The sequence below is a fragment of the Acanthochromis polyacanthus genome, chromosome 10, assembly GCF_021347895.1.
Source record: "Acanthochromis polyacanthus isolate Apoly-LR-REF ecotype Palm Island chromosome 10, KAUST_Apoly_ChrSc, whole genome shotgun sequence".
Lineage (NCBI taxonomy): Eukaryota > Metazoa > Chordata > Actinopteri > Pomacentridae > Acanthochromis > Acanthochromis polyacanthus.
The window spans coordinates 30,366,625-30,385,725 of record NC_067122.1 but is presented as its reverse complement, the minus strand read 5'-3'; the positions used below and the strand labels follow the sequence as shown (position 1 = coordinate 30,385,725).

Sequence of the window (19,101 nt, the reverse complement as noted above, 5' to 3'; positions counted from 1 at the left end):
GACCCTAATAATAATAATAATAATAATAATAAACCCTAGGGTTTCAATAGGGTCCTTGGCACCGCTGGTCCCTTGGACAGTCAGTGCCCTGGCACCGCCTGTCCTTCGCACCCTCGGTGCTCGGACCCTAATAATAAACCCTCGGGTTTCAATAGAGTCCTTGGCACCGCTGGTGCCTTGGACAGTCGGTGCCCTTGCACCGCCTGTCCTCGGCACCCTCGGTGCTCGGACCCTAATAATAATAATAAGAAGAAACGAAGCAAATACAATAGGGCCTCGCCAGCTCCGCTGGCCAGCGGAGCTGGCCTGCTTCGCTGGCTCGGTCCCTAATTAAAGCTGCAAGCAGCATTGGGCGGGACCGAGCCCCGCTCCCCCGCGCGGTCGGCAAGCAAGTGCCATCCGTGACCGAAGATGAAAGCCAGAGGAGTTCCTCTGTCGGAATATTGTACGGTTTCAGAGGAGATCATTTTTAAAGAGTTTGCATATTTCAGGTTATAGCGCCCCCTAGATTGAAGATAGCTGAAATTAGTCGGACAGGTTTTCGTAGAGCTCGAGCAGATGGACGCGTGAGTGGCGGTTGCATGTCTCCACGACATTCCTGTGCGCACAGCTGAGGTTTTTTGTGATTTATACAGTTTCTTTGTGTCCCTCGGTGGCGCTATAGAGTTTTTCCAGAATTTGTTTCCAAAATATTGAAATTTTCAGCAGACCGGACCTGCGTGCCAAATTTCAGCGAAATACATGCACGTTTAGGGGGTCAAATTAAGCGGAACATGGTTTCAGGTGACGACAAACTTTGACAGCTTATAAAAGAAAAACTAGACAAGTTAGCCTTTTTCTTTTGATAACTTTTGTTTGGCTGGATATTAATTAAACCATAACCCAGCTAACGTTAGCACATGTATTTTTTCCCAGACAAGCGAGCTGAGAATGCTAACGTTAGCCAGACAGTTGACGTGACCCCACGATGCGCTACGCCCACTCCGTTCACCATAGCGACCAAGGGAAAGATGTCGGTGCAGCAAGTAGAAGAGTGCCACAGAAAGGTTACAGCTTATATTGTGAAGAAACTGCATCCCTTTTCAGATGTGGAATCACCAACATTTAGGTTAGTTATGCAGTAACAATGGAGCTAAGCTAAGTTATACTGAGTTAAAGTTACAGTAACAGTGGCATTATGTTTGTTTCTGTTTGCAGGGACATGGTGAAAACCCTAAACCCCAAATACACACCACCTTCTCGGGACTACTTGTCAAATAAATTAATTCCATCTTGGTATAAGGTCGAGAAGTCCAACGTGATTGCAGAGCTCAGTGACGTCTGCTCTATTGCACTCACGTGATGGCTGGAGCAGCATCACACAGGACCATTACCTCACCATCACAGCACACTATATAGTGGAGGGCAAGATGCAGCAAAAAGTACTAAAAACTAAAGCTGCGTACAAAGCACAGACTGGTTGTGTTGTGGCAGAGGAAATTAGTGATGTTCTGTCAGAGTTTGGCATTTCTGATAAAATTGTAGCAATCACTGTAGATAATGCTGCCAATATGGATGTTGCTATTAAGCACCTGCAATTTGTAAAACTATGCTGTTTTGCCCACACACTTAATCTAGCAGCACAAAGTCTGTACTCCCTAAATTCAGTGAGTCAATGGTTGGCCAAGGTCCGAACCGTTGTCGTGTGGATGAAGAGGTGCTTGATGGCGAAGGTGGTTCTCCAAGAGAAGCAAGAACTTCTACGTAAGACACATGACGTTCACTTTATTTAACCATTGAACACTGATATTAACATAATGACTTTATATTTCTGATGTCATTTTTTTATGAATTGAGTAATTCTGTGGTGTTTAAGTCCAATTTTAAATACAAGTATTGTTTGTCTCCTAGGATGAAAGGCATCGGCTAAATAACTTAAAATTAATGTTTTTGTTTTTATCAGAGCTGCCCCGACACTCACTCATCCTTGATGTGAGAACACGCTGGAACTCTCTGTACCTAATGCTGGAGAGATTCACAGAGCAGTACCCTGCAATTCAAGCAGCCAGCTTGGATCAGCGGCTGAGAAAAAATATGGAAAGGGACAGGTAGCGATAGATGAGCTTAGACAAAAAATATCAGTACACACTAAATATGAATTCAAAGAACAGTACAAGAGTGCATACACTGCATCAGTGAATTGATTGTCTTGACTTACTACAAAGAGCTGTCACTATGATAGACTATGGGCTAATGTCGGGAGTGCATAGCATATGTTAGGTGTTTTGGTTAAGAAAAAAAAGAAAATATCTTTACCATCGATCTATGTGTTCTTAATTCTTTTTCATACAGGCTTGCTCGTCTGACTGAGGAGGATTTTCGGAGAGCTGAAGACTTCATCAGTCTCGTGAAAGTTCTCTACACGTCAACACTCTGCGTGTCTTCAGAAAAGAGCCCCACATGTGGACAGATACTACCCATTCTCCACAAGCTCCAGGCACATCTCACTGTCAAAGAAGGAGACACAGTGTTTGTATCCAACCTTAAAAAACAGGTTTGGGCAAACCTATCTAAGCGCTACCAGGTAAGTGACTGAGGCAGGCAGCTGTAAAGAAGTTTATGAAGAATAGAATTATCTTTATTCCTGTGGCTTGTGAAAACATTTAAATATGGTTTTGCAGAATGATGAGATCAGGCACTTTCTTCAAGTGGCCACTGCGTTGGATCCGCGCTTTAAACATAAGTTGAATGACGACGACACCGCCTGGGACCAGATCCAGAGGAGGCTGATTGAACAGGTGAAATGTCACTCATGCACAACTTTCCTTTTCAGCTATTAAAATGGAAGATCTAAGTATTTATGTTTTTTGTAGTCAACAGAGGAAGACTTTGGAGCTGATGGGGACACAATGCAATCAGAGAAAAGGCCTGAGAAAGAGGCAGAGGAGGAGAATGAGGAAGAGAAGGAGAGTGTAAGTGTATGATTGCTGATATTTTATAGGTTCTACATCTTAATTATGATCATGCCTTTAATGGTTGTTTTTCTTTTTTAGTGACAATAATGATGAACCTTTTGTTTTTTTAGCAACCACCTCCCTGCAAGTTGTCCAGGAAGACTCCACTGGAGGAACTGTTTGCTGAGGAAGAGGCACAGAACATAGTTTCACAGCAGAGCACCATGTCCATCCAGAAACGTGTGGAGAAAGAGCTGCAGATATACAAGGAAATTCCACCAACCATTATGTCTGAGGACCCTGCTGCATGGTGGTGGAACCAACGAAAGACTTATCCTTTGCTGTCAGATCTCGCTTTCTCATATTTATGTGTTCAAGCTTCTTCTACACCCAGTGAACGTGTGTTCTCTACTGCAGGAGACACTATCTGTCCAGAACGCTCACGCATACTGCCTGAGAAGGCAGACATGATCATTTTCCTCAACAAAAACTGTTTCTGATTTTATGCTTTACCTGCTGCTAGTGTGGACTGGGTTGTGCAAGTTGTTTTTAATTGTTGATATTCTGCACCAGGTTAGCCCATCAGTGGGAGCACAGTGATCTGTTTAAGTACCTGTAGCATCAGAAACTCAGGATAAGTGTAAATAAAGCCCTGCTCTACTAAATAAAGCTTTCTTGTGAAAAGTGTACCCCTGTGAAAAGAACATTTATAATATTTATATTCAAGTTCAAAGATTTGATATTTATATACTAGTTAAAAACAGCCCTGTGAAAAATTCATAATTAAGTTCATAAAAAATAGAAAGTTCATAGAATTAAAATTCATGGAGAAGTTCAGACTACTTCATCCAGACCTCTGGTTAGCTAGCCTATTTGAAACATCTAAACTTTTTTGACCCTGCCTCTGAAAAGAATCGGAATCGAGAATCGTCAGGAACCGGAATCGAAACAAGGAATCGGAATCGGAATCGTTCAAATTCAAACGATGCCCAACCCTATCTGCCAGTCACATGTGATCATGTTTGGTATCATTTTAATCAGCTATCTATCAGTAATGCTCCTAGATAAACCATGTTCACCAAATTTCAGAATTTTGGAAAGTTACAGAAATTATCTGAAAATGTAACTCTGTGAGGGACATCTGGACAGCAGCCCTCCCTGACTAACCTTGCCAGCAAGTTGATTTCTCGTGATATTTGTGAGTTGAGTTCACAAATCTCTCAAGAAAGCATCTTGTACCGCTCCCGCTTTCACTGTTCGGACAGAGCCAAGTTGGCACGGGCCAATCACGCAGCAGTATTCGAGTGTGGGGCGGGATATCCGGTTGTGAAGACGACACCAAGCGCCAGTAGATCAAAACAAACATGGCAACGGAGGACAGCGATCGTGTAGATGCTGCTATTAAGTCAGTTTTAGCCGAATCTCGTATCGCTTCTTTGAAGGAAGAACAACGAGAGGCTCTTTGCACATTTCTAGATGGTAAAGATGTTTGTGCTTTTTTACCAACGGGTTTTGGTAAGAGTTTAATCTACCAATTGGCTTCCTCAGAGCGTCATCTGACGTTTGGTGACGTGTCCTTTTTATCACGTGGTCAGTTTGACAGATTTTGACAGATCTGTCAAACTGACCACGTGATAAAAAGGACACGTCACCAAACGTCAGATGGCGCTCTGAGGAAGACAGCAGGAGCTGTCGAAACATGTCAGCAAGGTAACAAACTTTTCTGAATTGTCGGTTTAAAGAAGTTAACAGTTTCATATAGTATATATCGACAAAATGAACTTAATACAACCTCAATTGTTTTGTTGTTCACATCTTGGTCCCTAACTTGTATAGATTCCAGCCACCTCAATTTTATACATAACCTCTCAAGCGAAATAAGTCCCCTATAATCCCCGAAGCTCTTCTTGACAGCACAAGAAGAAGTGTTTCATAGGCTAATTATTATATTTGTCTAATCTAAATACTTCGCTGGTCGAATATCAGGTAGACTATATAACAATTCTGTATAAAACCCTTAATCCCGTTTGAGCAAACATTAACCCTACATTAATATTGGTGAAGAAACATTATTATAATCTTACGATTATAATTGGTGGAGAAAACAATTTAAACTTTACAAACACATATCAAGAAATCCTACACAAATAAAGGAAATCTGTAGGACTTCCTTCTTTCTCCTGAGAAATATTTAGAAAATCAGGAACATCCTGTCTCAGAGTGATGCAGAAAAACTAGTCCATGCATTTGTTACTTCCAGACTTGACTATTGCAATTCCTCATGATCAGGATGTCCCAATAGTTCTCTGAAACACCTACAGCTGATCCAAAATGCTGCAGCCAGAGTACTGATGGGAGTTAGCAAGAGAGATCATATTTCTCCTATACTGGTTTCTCTTCATTGGCTTCCTGTTAAATCTCGAATAGAATTTAAAATCCTTCTCCTGACACACAAAGCTCTTAAGGACCAATCTATCTCATATCTTAAAGACCTGATAGTACCATATTATCCTAGCAGAACTCTTCGCTCTCAGACTGCAGGCTCACTTGTTGTGCCTAGAATCTCTAAAAGTAGAATGGGAGGCAGAGCCTTTAGTTATCAGCTCCTCTCCTGTGGAACCAGCTCCCAGTTTGGGTTCTGGAGGCTGACACCCACCCTATTTTTAAGTCCAGGCTTAAAATCTTCCTACTTGACAAATTTTATAATTAGGGCTGACTTGGTGACCCTGAGGGGGTCAGCTGTAGTCCACATATACAAAGCTGATTTCTTCTTTAACATCCCTCAGTTCTACCCCCAGTTCTGCTGCTATAGGCCTAGGCTGCTGGGGGACCTCTCTGGATGCAGTGAGCCCTTCTCTCTGTACCTGCATATTTACTATATATACAGCATCTTCACATTGCATTCACTTTGTGTCCCTCAGAGTTGGATGCTTCAGATCTGTGGTTGCTGTCCCACCAACTGGTCTCGTCTCCATCGTGTCCACTGTGGGATGCTGCTGCTGACCTTCCTCCAGCCCACTGCTTCCAGTTGCCCATTTCCACCAGTCTACTCTGCATCACCCTCACTTTACTTGATGTGCTCTTCTACACAGTGTTTGAAATCGGTTTCAGTGTTGGCTTGTATTTTGTATCTAACATCTATACAACTTTTATAATGCATGTATCCCAATGTGTGTTATATGCTTCTTTGTCCTCCATCCCCCTTTCCTCCTGTCACTATCCCTCCCTCCCCTCCCTCCTCTCTACCTCCTGTACCTCACAACCTGCCAGCAGCTGATGGGTCTCCTCACATATAGTCGGGTTCTACTCAAGGTTTTTTCCCATCAAAAGGGAGCTTTTTCTTGCCACTCTGGTCTTAGGGTTGTTCTGGTGGTTCAGGCATATAGGTTCTGTAAAGCATCTTGAGACAATCTGAATTATAACTGGTGTTACATAAAGAAAATTGAATTGAATTGAAATCAACAGCGTTCAACAATGCAGTCCAACTTTTCAAAGTTTAATGTAGAATTGGTTTGAAGAGCTTAAAACTGGTACGTGACTGATGAATGCAACAAACCAACAGGTTAAGGCTGGGTCACACTAACACAGCCTCTGCGTAATAAACAGACACTGTTTTTCTGCCAAGACAGCTTTAGGGCTGGTGTGGAGCTAGTGTATAATCTTGGCCCAGTTCACATTACCACAGTCAAAGCAAGAAAGAGCTTATAGATTGCTGCCAGCACGGCATCACTGTAACCATGACAACAAGTGAACACTGTCTGCTGCCTGCTGACAATCACATGACGACGATCCTCCTACAAGTCCACAGGAGTTATCCGCCGGAAATAATACAAGGAACAATTGACTAAATTGTGAGGGTGTTTCAGAGTCCCATCAATTCCAGCCAACTGCTACATATTTAGGTCATGCGATTTGGTATCCGTAGAGATGCACATGCATAACACACGCCTGTGCTCAGCGTAAGGTCACTTTGTTTGTGGGTGACATTTATATGGACACATTCTATGGTGCTGTGATTTCTGGTCATCAATAACTAACTGTTAAGGAATTAATTGCAGGCTTCTTCATGGAACAGGTATAACCACGAGAGCTTTATTGGAAACTTTATCATCATAGACCAATAAACCACAACTAACAATTTCCCAGCACTCAAAGAATACTTCACTTCCGCTTATCGGTGCACACATCCTTTAGAATAAAAGCATGGCTCAAAACACAATGAGTAAAGGTGTATAAATTTCATGTTGTTTAACAATAATAAAAAAACACTACATTTGTACAAAAATATGCTGCATTTCTGACAATGCCAGAGGAGAGGACGAACAGCGTTGGTGGAACACTATGCTCTCAGAGTGCTTTTTTGTTAGGGTCCGAGCACCGAGGGTGCCGAGGACAGGTGGTGCAAGGGCACCGACTGTCCAAGGCACCAACGATGCCTAGGACCCTATTGAAACCCTAGGGTTTATTTATTTATTTATTTTTTGGAACAGCATTTTTATTAAGGTTTTTTTATCTTAAAAAAAACAAACAAAACAAAACTAGAGGGCAGTAAAATACAATGTTGCATCACTAAAGCATCACAGATCAACAGGTTTTCAAGTTCGAGGTGAGTGGGACACTGGGGGTATGTTGGAATATCCACCAGGCCGGACAAGACGATTCAAGAATGGTTGCCATATGGTGTAAAATCTATTAAGATTGTCCATGACACTGTATCTGATTTTCTCCATTTGTAGTAAGCTAGTTAGTTCCATCAGCCATGCCATATGTAGCACGTCAGTGCAAACAAAAAAGTCTCTTGGAGTCATTCTCTAAACCCAACAGGAAGTTGGCCATTTTGAATTAAATGTCAGATTTTTGGTATTTTTCATCATTTTCAACAATTGATTTCTCACAGGCAACAGCTCCAAAACACCTGAAATTGATACAATATATACTACACGCCTTCAGGTTGCATGTTTGTGAAAATTGTTCACAAAACTCAAAGGGCGTGGCCATGGCGGCCAACTGAACTTTAATGTTACGACATGAAGCAGGACGTCTTATGTAAATCCCCTGTACATGCTGCAATCTGCCTCAAACTTTACATGTTTGATCAGAGACCGGTCCTAATGAGTTTCATAGACCAATATACAGTCACACAGATAGCACCACCTGGTGGATGGACAGAAAGTGCTGCATAAACAGCCTGTACATGCTCCAATCTGCCTGAAATTTGACCTGTGTGCTCAGAATCCAGCCTTTGTGAAACTCATGGGCCTAAATACACTCAGTCGTAGCATTGCCTGGTGGAAATGCTTGGGGTCTCCGACCAGCAAGGATGCGAGGACCCGTTCAACGCTGCTTGCAGCTTTAATTATTATTATCCTGCCAAAAGAACTGCAGTTTTCAGGGCCTGAACATGCTCGAAAAGTCATGAAAATTTGCACACACATCAGAACTGGCGAAAAATTTCATATTTTTTAGAGCATGTGGAGGTGTGTGCCAAACTGGCTCCATAGCGCCCCCTACAAAATTTTAAAAAATGGTATTAGGCCAACTCAGAGGGAATTTGGTCTAGAGCTACAAAATTTGGGAGGCATATGCAGCACATCAGGAAACACAAAAAAGTCAATCACAGCCATGCTCTAAACCCAACAGAAAGTGTGCCATCATGCATTAACTGTACAAAATCTGTGATGAACTCCTCCTAGGGGGAAAGTCTTAGCGATCTGAAATTTTGCCAGTACATACAGCAGGCCTTCCTGAGAAAAAGTTATTAAAATCTTCCTCCATACTCAAAGGGTGTGGTCGTGGCGGCCTGCCGAAATTTGATCCTTCGCCATGAAACAGGAAATGCTGTCTAACTCTCCTGAACATGCTCCAATTTGAATGAAACTTGACATGTATGATCACAGACCTGCCTCGATGACATCCATATAGCAAGATTGATTAACAGTCACAGCGCCACCTTGTGGTATCAAAAATTTGACATTTTTTACACTTTCATGTACTATTCTTAGCCTGTTGCTCAGATTCACCTCAGATGTGGTGACATAAGCCTGAACACATTGATGATGAATCACAGAAAAAATGGTGATGTGTCATAAAAAGGAGTGTCTGTGGCAGGACGGCAAAATTTGATGTTTCGCCATGAAAATTGAAGTGTTAATATCTCAGCTGCAAAGGATCCCATCTGCCCCAAACTTCATGTGCTGGACACCAGAACCAGTTTGAGGACATCCACACTGAAAAATTTAGAGAAAGTCATAGCGCCACCTATTGGTAACAAGCAGTTTAGAAATTACATTTGCACACATCATTGCTCCAAACTTTGTCATATCCTACTGGAAACGTGTCAGCTCAGTCTTCACCCCCTGACAATGCCAAAGTGTGAAGACTTTAGCATTTGATAAAATGCTGTTGCCGTGGCAACGTGTTGTTGTTGTGACAAACAAAGTACTTTTTGACAGGTTTCGAATGTTCAACAGCTCACCAAAATTTACACACACATCAGAGTCGTCTCAAGGAATAACACTGCATGCATCTCTACACTGTATGTGCTATAGCGCCCCTTACAGTATTTTAAATAAACAGCCCTGGCAGCATGTTTCACCTACATCCACAAAATTTGACAGGCATATAGACCACACCAGAACACACAAAAAAGCCTCTTGGAGCTATATCCTAAACCCAATAGGAAGTCCACCATTTTGAATTAAGTGGAAAGATTTTCTCTATTTTTTCAAATTTTGAGAGCGAACTCCTCCAAGGGTTTAACTCCTACAGACCTGAAATTTCGCCAGCAGATACAACACGATGTCATGATCAAAAGTTATTTAAAGATTTTTCCAGAGTCAAAGGGTGTGGACATGGCGACCTCCAGAATTTTGATGGGTCGCCATGAAACATCAAGTGCTACCTGACTATCCTCTGCATGCTCCAATCGACCTCAGACCTCACATTATTAAACACAGTCCTGTCCTGATCATATTTATAGGCCAAAATACATTCACAGCATGTACCATAGTGCCCCCTGCAGCATTGAAAAAATAGAATCTACACAGACTTTCACCTATGACTATGAAATTTGGCATGCATATGGAGCACGTCAGTGCAAACAAAAAAGTCTCTTGGAGTCATTCTCTAAACCCAACAGGAAGTCAGCCATTTTGAATTAAATGTCAGATTTTTGGTGTTTTTGATCATTTTCAACAATTCATTTGTCACAGGCAATAACTCCAAAACACCTGAATTTGGGAAAATATATAAGACACGCCTTCGGGTTGCATATTTGGGAAAATTGTTCACAAAACTCAAAGAGCGTGACCATGGCGGCCAACTGAACTTTGTTATGCCATGAAGCAGGATGTCTTGTGTAAATCCCCTGTACATGCTGCAATCTACCTCAAACTTTACATGTTTGATCAAAGTCCAGTCCTGATGAGTTTCATAGACCAATATACAGTAACAGAGATAGCGCCACCTAGTGGATGGACAGAAAGTGCTGCATAAATAGCCTGTACATGCTCCAATCTGCCTGAAATTTGACCTGAGTGCTCAGAATCCAGCCCTCGTTACATCCATGGGCCAAAATACATTCTGTCGCGGCATTGCCTGGTGGACATGCTTGGGGTCGCCGACCAGAAAGGATGCGAGGACCCGTTCAACGCTGCTTGCAGCTTTTAATTAAAGCTGTCCTCGGCACCGAGGTGCCAAGAACGGGTGCTGCAAGGGCACCGACTGTCCAAGGCACCAGCGGTGCCTCGGATCCTATTGAAACCCGAGGGTTTATTATTATTAGGATCCGAGCACCGAGGGTGCCGAGGAAAGGCGGTGCAAGGGCACCGACTGTCCAAGGCACTAGCGGTGCCCAGGAACCTATTGAAACCCTAGGGTTTATTAGGGTCCGAGCACCGAGGGTGCGAAGGACAGGCAGTGCAAAGGCATCGACTGTCCAAGGCACCAGCGGTGCCAAGGACCCAATTGAAACCCTAGGGTTTATTATTATTAGGGTCCGAGCACCGAGGGTGCAAAGGACAGGTGGTGCAAGGGCACCGACTGTCCAAGGCACCAGCGGTGCCAAGGACCCTATTGAAACCCTAGGGTTTATTATTTTTATTATTTTTTTTTTTTCTTCCGTAAAGTAAATTGGCTTTTTGGCGGCCTTATCATACTCCAAAACGCGTGAAATTTGGCATGCACATCAGGACTGGCGAAAAATTTGATATTTTATGGGAGTTGCGCATGTGCGTGGCAAAATGGCTCTATAGCGTCACCTGCAAACTTGAAAAAGTAGTCATTAGGCCAACTGCCACAATGTTTCATGTACAGCTACAATATTTGGTGGGCATATGCAGAACATCAGGACACACCAAAAAGTCAATTACAGCCACGCCCTAAACCCAACAGGAAGTCGGCCATCTTCAATTTGCTGTAAATTTTTCAAACTTAATCGCTCCTCGGGAAATGAATTGCCTTTTTGGGGGCCTTATCATATTCCAAAACGCGTGAAATTTGGCGTGCACATCAGGACTGGCGAAAAATTTGATATTTTATGGGAGTTGCGCATGTGTGTGGCAAAATGGCTCTATAGCGCCACCTGCAAAATTGAAAAGTAGTCATTAGGCCAACTTCCACAATGTTTCATTTAGAGCTACAATATTTGGTGGGCATATGCACCACATCAGGACACACCAAAAAGTCAATGACAGCCACGCCCTAAACCCAACAGGAAGTCGGCCATCTTCAATTTGCTGTAAATTTTTCAAACTTAATCGCTCCTCGGGAAATGAATTGCCTTTTTGGGGGCCTTATCATATCCCAAAACGCGTGAAATTTGCCGTGCACATCAGGACTGGCGAAAAATTTGATATTTTATGGGAGTTGCACATGTGTGTGGCAAAATGGCTCTATAGCGCCACCTACAAAATTGAAAAAGTGGTCATTAGGCCAACTTCCACAATGTTTCATTTACAGCTACAATATTTGGTGGCCATATGCACCACATCGGGACACACCAAAAAGTCAATCACAGCCACACCCTAAACCCAACAGGAAGTCGGCCATCTTGAATTTGCTGTACATTTGTCAAAATTAATAGCTCCTAGTGGATAAGTCTGAGAGAACTGAAATTTGGCCAGTACATGCACCAGACCTTTCTGATGAAAAGTTATCAAAAACTTGGCCAGAAGCCAAAAGGTGTGGCCATGGCGGAGCCTCAAAATACTGATCCTTCGCCATGAAACAGGAAGTGGTGTCTAATTCTTCTCAATATGCTCCAATCTGCCTGAAACTTTACATGTATGATGACAGTCTTGTCCTGATGTCATCCACATAGGGATATTCATTCACAGTCATAGCGCCACCTTGTGGTTTCAGGAAATAGACATTGTTTACACTTTCATGCCCTATTCTTACCCAGTTGATCATATTCACTTCAAATGCAGTGACAACAGGCCGAACACATTGATGATGCATCCCAGTGAAAATGGTGACTTGTCATCAAAGGGCGTGTCTGTGGTGGCCAAACGAATTTCGATGTTTCGCCATGAACTTTTAACGATTCATATCTCAGCTGAACAACATCCTATCTACCCCAAACTTCACATGATGGACACCAGGTCCAGGCTGAACAAATCCACACTCATAAATTCTGAAAAAGTCATAGCACCACCTGTTGGTAATAGTAAGTTTAAGGCCTTATATTTTCAGGTACAATGACCCCAAACTTGGTGATGATATGCTGGAAATTGGTCCGCCGAGTCTTCACCTCTTGACAATCCCACACTGTGAAGGGTGTGACATTTCATGCAACGCTGTTGCCGTAGCAACCAAATATCGCCATGCAAAACAAAGTGCTTTTTTCGCGACCTTATCATATCGCAAAACACGTGAAATTTGCCATGTTCATCAGGACTCGCAAAAAAATTGATATTTAATGGGAGTTGCGCATGTGTGTGGCAAAATGGCTCTGTAGCGCCCCCTACAAAATTGAAAAAGGGGTCATTAGGCCAACTACCACAATGTTTCATTTACAGCTACACTATTTGGTGCGCATATGCACCACATCAGGACACACCAAAAAGTCAATCACAGCCACGCCCTAAACCCAACAGGAAGTCGGCCATCTTCAATTTGCTGTAAATTTGTCAAAATTAATAGCTCCTCGGGGAATGAATTGGCTTTTCAGCGGCCTTATCATATCGCAAAACGTGTGAAATTTGGCGTGCACATCAGGACTGGCCAAAAATTTGATATTTTATGGGAGTTGCGGATGTGTGTGGCAAAATGGCTCTATAGCACCACCTGCAAAATTGAAAAAGTGGTCATTAGGCCAACTGCCACAATGTTTCATTTACAGCTACAGTATTTGGTGGGCATATGCACCACATCAGGACACACCAAAAAGTCAATCACAGCCACGCCCTAAATCCAACAGGAAGTCGGCCATCTTGAATTTGCTGTAAATGTTTGAAAATTAATAGCTCCTTGGGGGTACGTCTGAGAGAACTGAAATTTGGTCAGTACATGCACCAGACCTTCCTGATGAAAAGTTATCAAAAACTCGGCCAGAAGCCATACCCCCATATTTGGTTGCCATAGCAACCACATATCGCCATGAAAAACAAAGTGCTGTTTGATAGGTTAGGAATACTCCAACACTCACTAAAATTACCACACACATCACCATCGGCCCAAAGAACAACACTGTATGCACCTCGGCACTGCACATGCTATAGCGCCCCCTACAGTATTTTTAACAAACAGCCCCCCCAGCACGTTTCACCTACATCCATGAAATTTGGGAGGCTTATAGAGCACATCAGGACGCACAAAAAAGCCTCTTGGAGCCATGCCCTAAACCCAACAGGAAGTCCGCCATCATGGATTGAATGTGAGATTTTTGATAATTTTTTTCATGTTTGAGAGCGAACTCCTCCTCGGGGGTAACTCCAGGAGACCTGAAATTTTGTCAGTCCACATGACAGGATTTGGTGATGAAAAGTTATCAAAATGTTACCCAGAAGCCAAATGGCGTGGCCATAGCGACCATCAGAGTTTTGATGCTTCGCCATGAAACAGCTGCTGTATAACTATCCTCTGCATGCTCCAATTTGCTTCAGACTTCACATGTGTGATCAGAGTCCAATCCTGATCACTTCCATAGGCCCACATACACTCTCAGTCACAGCGCCACCTGTTGGATGGTCAAGAAATGCTGTGTAACTGGCCTGTACATGTTCAAATCGGCCTAAAACTTTACATGAGTGATCAGAGTCCAACCCTTATCACATCCACTGTTTGCAATACACTCTCATTTGCAGCGCCACCTGGTGGACGGACAGGAAATGCTCTATAACTAGTCTGAACATGATCCAATCTGGCTGAAATTTTACATGTGTGCTCAGAGGCCAGCCTTCATCACATCCACAGGTCGACATACACACTCGGTCGCAACGCCACCTGGGGGACATGCGTGGATTCGCTGACCAGCAAGGATGCAAGGACCCGTCCATCGCTGCTTGCAGCTTTAATTGGCTATTGTTTTCCAGACTCTGTTTCATGGTAATCTGTGGCTGCCTCCTACTGATGCCAATCACTATTACTGTAGCCTTAACCCTGTGAAAGTAGAAACTAATGTCCTGATTTGTGGCGATTGCTGTGCTTCTTGTTCAGTTTTTGCAGATGATGCCTCTAACATGTCAGTCAATTAAAACAGACTGTTGAAGTTAATCTTACTTTAGGAAGACGTTACATTACTCTAGATAGAGTTAGCCATAAGCTAAGATGCATAGTTTATCTTTATAGCGGTAAACAGAGCCTAGCACTCTCAGTAAAATAAACTCCAGCTGCACCACTTGTTAATAATAATAATGCATGTTATTTAGATAGAATTTTCCAGACACTCAAAGACACTTTACAAAGTAGGAATGAACAGAAAAAAAAATTAAAAATGGGGAAAGGAGCATATAGAAAAAGGGATTATGAGGCAGTGTTGAAAAGATGTGTCCTTATGGACTTCTTGCACACACAGACTGATGCTTTTGGGGAGTGAGTTCCAGTGAGTGAGACCAGCAATGGAGAAAGCTTGATCTCCCCAAGTCAAGGTCCAGGGGTTGAATTGTAGATATATTGAAGTTTCTTGAGTATTTTGGATGATGTACTGTAAAGAAGACTGTTGTGGTAGGAGAGTCTGGATGCGATGAATGCATGGAAGGAAGGATGCAGGCGGCCAATTGTTTTTGTGGTGAAAGAAGGATATTTTGATGATGTGTCTCATACATTAGTCAAAGAAGGCAGTGTGGTCAAAGATGACTCCTGGCAGGGCTCCAGACTAACTTTTTTTCCAAGGAGCACAGTGGCCCCCAACTTAAAATTTTAGGAGCGCAAGCAGAAAATTTAGGGGCCCACACCAAACTCAACTTGCAAAGTAAATATTCACATTTCCTCTTGTTTTCACTGTATTACTGATAAATACTTGCACAATAAATGCAGAACCTATGTTTTCAATTCACATTTTATTGTGCAGCACTTGAAAAAAACATAAGAAAAGCACTCAGAGAGCACAGTACTCCACCAAGGCTGCTCAGTTAACGTATCATTTCAGACTGATGAAATCTTTAATAAAAATGACATGCTGACTACAAGCATGTTATGCATGTGCACGTTATGTATTTATACCAAATCACATGTAAATTACTCTTAAAAAGGTCTGTTGATCAATTCATCAATTTTGCCAAGCCTTTGTTTTGCTAGTGCTAAAATAACAGTTTCCTCCAAGCTTTTATTTTGAAGGCGTATTTTAACGGTTCCACGCTGTTGCTGTCTAGCAAAGGATGTGTAAACTTAGAAGCAGCTGTTACAGTGTTTCCTGAAGAAAGGAGTGAAGGACAGAAAGGTGAATTTGTGTTCAAAATAAGAATGAACGTAAATAAAGACTGTGAAACATCAGGAGCTTCACCGTCATCCCCAGAGTGTGGGTGGCTCACTTAACCGCAGTCCCTCACCGGCCATAGAGCTGTCACCGGCTACCCTGCTCAAGCCGGGACAAGCCGAGACAACAATGCTAATCAGCGTGCATGCACTATCCGGGCCTTATAATTATTGTTGTTACGAATGTACAGCCGGTTGTAGCCTAAAATATTTAGCATAATTAATTTGTGTGCAACCAGCTACCAACTTACCTAGCGCGGAAGCAGCCAGCAACAGCACAGAGGGGAGCGGCGATGACTGGCGGTGGAGCAAGGTCAAAATGACCAATAGGAACTCTTGTCTCTTCCACCAGCGTTAGCCCCGCCCATTTGGTTCAGTCAGATTCCCAAGCAAAACTTTAGAATTCACAACCAAAACTTTTGAACTTGCAAGCAAAAAGTATTAGTTTTGATTGAAGTTAAGTCAATATGTTCTCAAATTATTATATTTTCATTTGCAACCTGTTCTGTTTGGATGTGAAAAATATTTGGGGGGGTTGCTACTTAAATTTTTTTGGTCTCATATCTATTCTATTTGATTGATCTTTTTTTTTGATTGCAACTTTATGTTTTTTGGTCTCAACTCTCTTTTTGGTTGCAAAACCTTTTTTGATTGATTGAATAATAAAGAAACAAAATTCTCTCCATAATTTACGCGTTACTGTCTACTGGGCTGAAGTGTGGAGCAGAAGTTTGGAAGCAACAAAAAATATTCAATAGTAGTTTTAAAAAAAATCGGCAAATTCACTGGTCGCACATGCGATCAAAAATTTATTAGCACTTGCTCAAATTTTGGTCGCAAAATGCGACCCTTTAATCGTAGTCTGGAGCCCTGTCTAGGTTTCTGATGTGAGAGGAAATGAGTACAGTGGAGCTGTTGATGGTAAGGGAGAAGTTGTAGGTAGATTTGGTGAGTGATTTTGGATGATGTAATTTGTTATAGCTTAGTTTGAATATGCAGCTGGTGAGGGTTGAATCGGTGACACTTGCAATTGTTTTAATGGCAATTTACAGTTGTTGATGCTGATGAACTGCTGTCTGTCAGAGAAGTAGGATTTGAACGAGGAAAGAGCAGCGCCAGTAATGTCGAAGACAGCAGAGAGGGATGGGATGGTTGATTGTGTTGAAAGCAGTGCAGAGGTCGAGGAGGAAGAGGATGTATAAGTTGTTGGTAGAGAGGGGAGAATAAAGCTGTTTTGTAATTTTGGAAGACTGGAAAACTGTTTCAATACTGTAGTCTGAGTGGAATTCAGCATGGAACGATTCATACAGGTTGTTGGCAGAGAGATGGGCTGTGATTGGTCTGTAGTTATTTGTGATGTCAGGATTTAGTCCAGGTTTTTAAGAAAGGTGACATACCACTCTCCCATTTCGGATTTTATTTACTATATAGTAATTAAAATGTGGCCTCTGTGTTGTGGTACTCTAAACAGAACAAAAGACAGAGCTGGACAACATGATGTCTAAATTTGACTCATGCATATACAAATGATAAATCTGGAAAATATGATGTTTAAACTGAATTCATGTACAAATGGAACAATCCTACCTACATGACCACAACAGATGAAATACTTGCAGAATGCAACAACTGGGGTAGATAATTGTCTAAAGAAGAAAGACATGAGCTTGTAAGTTCATTTGTGAGTTTTCAGGTTTGTATGTAGTTCAAGGCCACACAGCTGCAAGCAAGAGATACATACGGAGGCTACAAGTTGGCAAAAGTCAGAAGCAATGTTAGAAAGCGGGTGCATGCCCTTCAGTTGCACTGCAGACTTTTTTTTATTACTGGAAAAATGGAAAAATTTGGCATGGCTAGATCACACTCCCACACATGAAAAAAAATCTAACACATTTGGTGGGTGAAATGTTCTGATTGGTCTTTTTTTTAAAGAATGGGTTGTGGTTTTACAAGAGAAGGAGAGTTTTGGAGGAATTTGCAAAACTATATACAAAACTGTGAAGAATTGTTTATACATTTAAAATCTTAAGATTTTGCTCATGTTTGTTCTTACACTGCATTCTAAGTTATTATGCATATGCTTATTGTGTTCATTTTTCCTAAATAGTTAATACAAATGACAGTTGGTAATTTATTTTTTTTTTAAATCCTCAACTATTATATTATCATCCGGATTTTCTTAAACAAAACTTTAGATGACAGCATTTTTTAATGACTCAAAATACAGTGTTCTAAATTATTATGCACAACAGAGTTTCAAAGCATTGAATGGGTTATAAAGAATTGAAAATGGAAATCTGTTATATTTTCTGCATTAGGAGATTCTCTCAAGATAAATGCTCTTTCAATAAAAAACATCTTTATGTAAAGATGGAGCCCTTCTTGGAAATCACCTTCACAACTATCCCAATCATTGAACTTCAAAGTCCATGTACAGTTTTACCTGGATTTAATTTGCATATACCAGCATGGCCTCCCAGAGCAGCTGTTTTCAGGTGTATTGCTGCCCACCTTCATAGATCTTCCTTTTAGGGTGCTCCACAGGTTCTCACTGGGGTTGAGATCAGGGGATGATGGTAGCCACACCATGATTTTCTCTCCCTTTAAGCCCACAACAGCCAAGGACTCAGTAGTATTTTTTGCAACATGTGATGGTGCGCTGTCTTGCATGAAAATGATTTTACTCCGGAAGGCACGGTTCTTCTTTTTATACCATGGCAGGAAATGATCAGTTATGAACTCCACGTAATTTGCAGAGGTCATTTTGACACCTTTGTGCACCTTAAACGGGCCACCAGCTCACTCCCTATTATTCCAGCCCAAAATATCACTCCACCTCCTCCTTGCTGACGTCACAGCCTTGTTGGGGCATGGTGGCCATCCAGAGCTCCATCCATCTGGAACATCCAATGTAGCACGGCATTCATCAGTGAATAAAACTGTTTGAAAACTGGTTTTCAAGTATTTCTGAGGACACTGCAAACGTTTCTCCTTGTGAGCATCGGTTAGCAGTGGCCAAAATACAGTTTTCCGCACAACTGCAAGCCTCTGAAGGATTCTGCATTGAGAAGTTCTCGGGAGTCCAGCGGCAGGCTGTGAGGCTGTGCATCCTACTCCATCCTGACATATCTCTGCTTGACCAGGTGGACCTGGCTTACACTACTGGCCACACGAACAATTCCACTTACATCAGAGGCCTTAAAACTTGTGAAGAAATGTTGCCCAAAGATCCACTTTGCCTCAAGGACAGTGA

The 19,101-nt window shown here is 42.1% G+C and overlaps 2 protein-coding genes across 3 annotated transcripts in view; one reads left to right on the top strand and one right to left on the bottom strand.

Annotated features, from left to right (window-relative positions):
* Positions 1–19,101, bottom strand: part of LOC110972451 (storkhead-box protein 2-like) — a 226,445-nt gene that overhangs the window by 159,737 nt on the left and 47,607 nt on the right. The window lies entirely within an intron of this gene.
* LOC127535664 (E3 SUMO-protein ligase ZBED1-like) lies at positions 891–3,622 on the top strand. 2 transcript variants are annotated; one of them, XM_051954217.1, is made up of 6 exons: positions 891–1,108; positions 1,198–1,743; positions 2,332–2,563; positions 2,661–2,777; positions 2,860–2,951; positions 3,065–3,622. In XM_051954217.1, exons 2-6 carry the CDS (start codon positions 1,655–1,657, stop codon positions 3,138–3,140), a joined length of 606 nt encoding a protein of 201 aa, XP_051810177.1. In that variant the 5' UTR covers positions 891–1,108; positions 1,198–1,654; the 3' UTR covers positions 3,141–3,622. The 2 variants fall into 2 exon arrangements, with proteins under 2 accessions (XP_051810177.1, XP_051810176.1); XM_051954216.1 differs by having other exon boundaries at positions 896–1,108; positions 2,853–2,951.

Bases quoted from the DNA above. Each gene is read 5' to 3' on its own strand.
- LOC127535664 (XM_051954216.1), top strand. From the start codon at position 1,655: ATGGTTGGCCAAGGTCCGAACCGTTGTCGTGTGGATGAAGAGGTGCTT. The intron at 1,744-2,331 runs GTAAGACACATG...TTTTTCATACAG, and splicing joins AGAGAAGCAAGAACTTCTAC to GCTTGCTCGTCTGACTGAGG. The intron at 2,952-3,064 runs GTAAGTGTATGA...TTGTTTTTTTAG, and splicing joins ATGAGGAAGAGAAGGAGAGT to CAACCACCTCCCTGCAAGTT.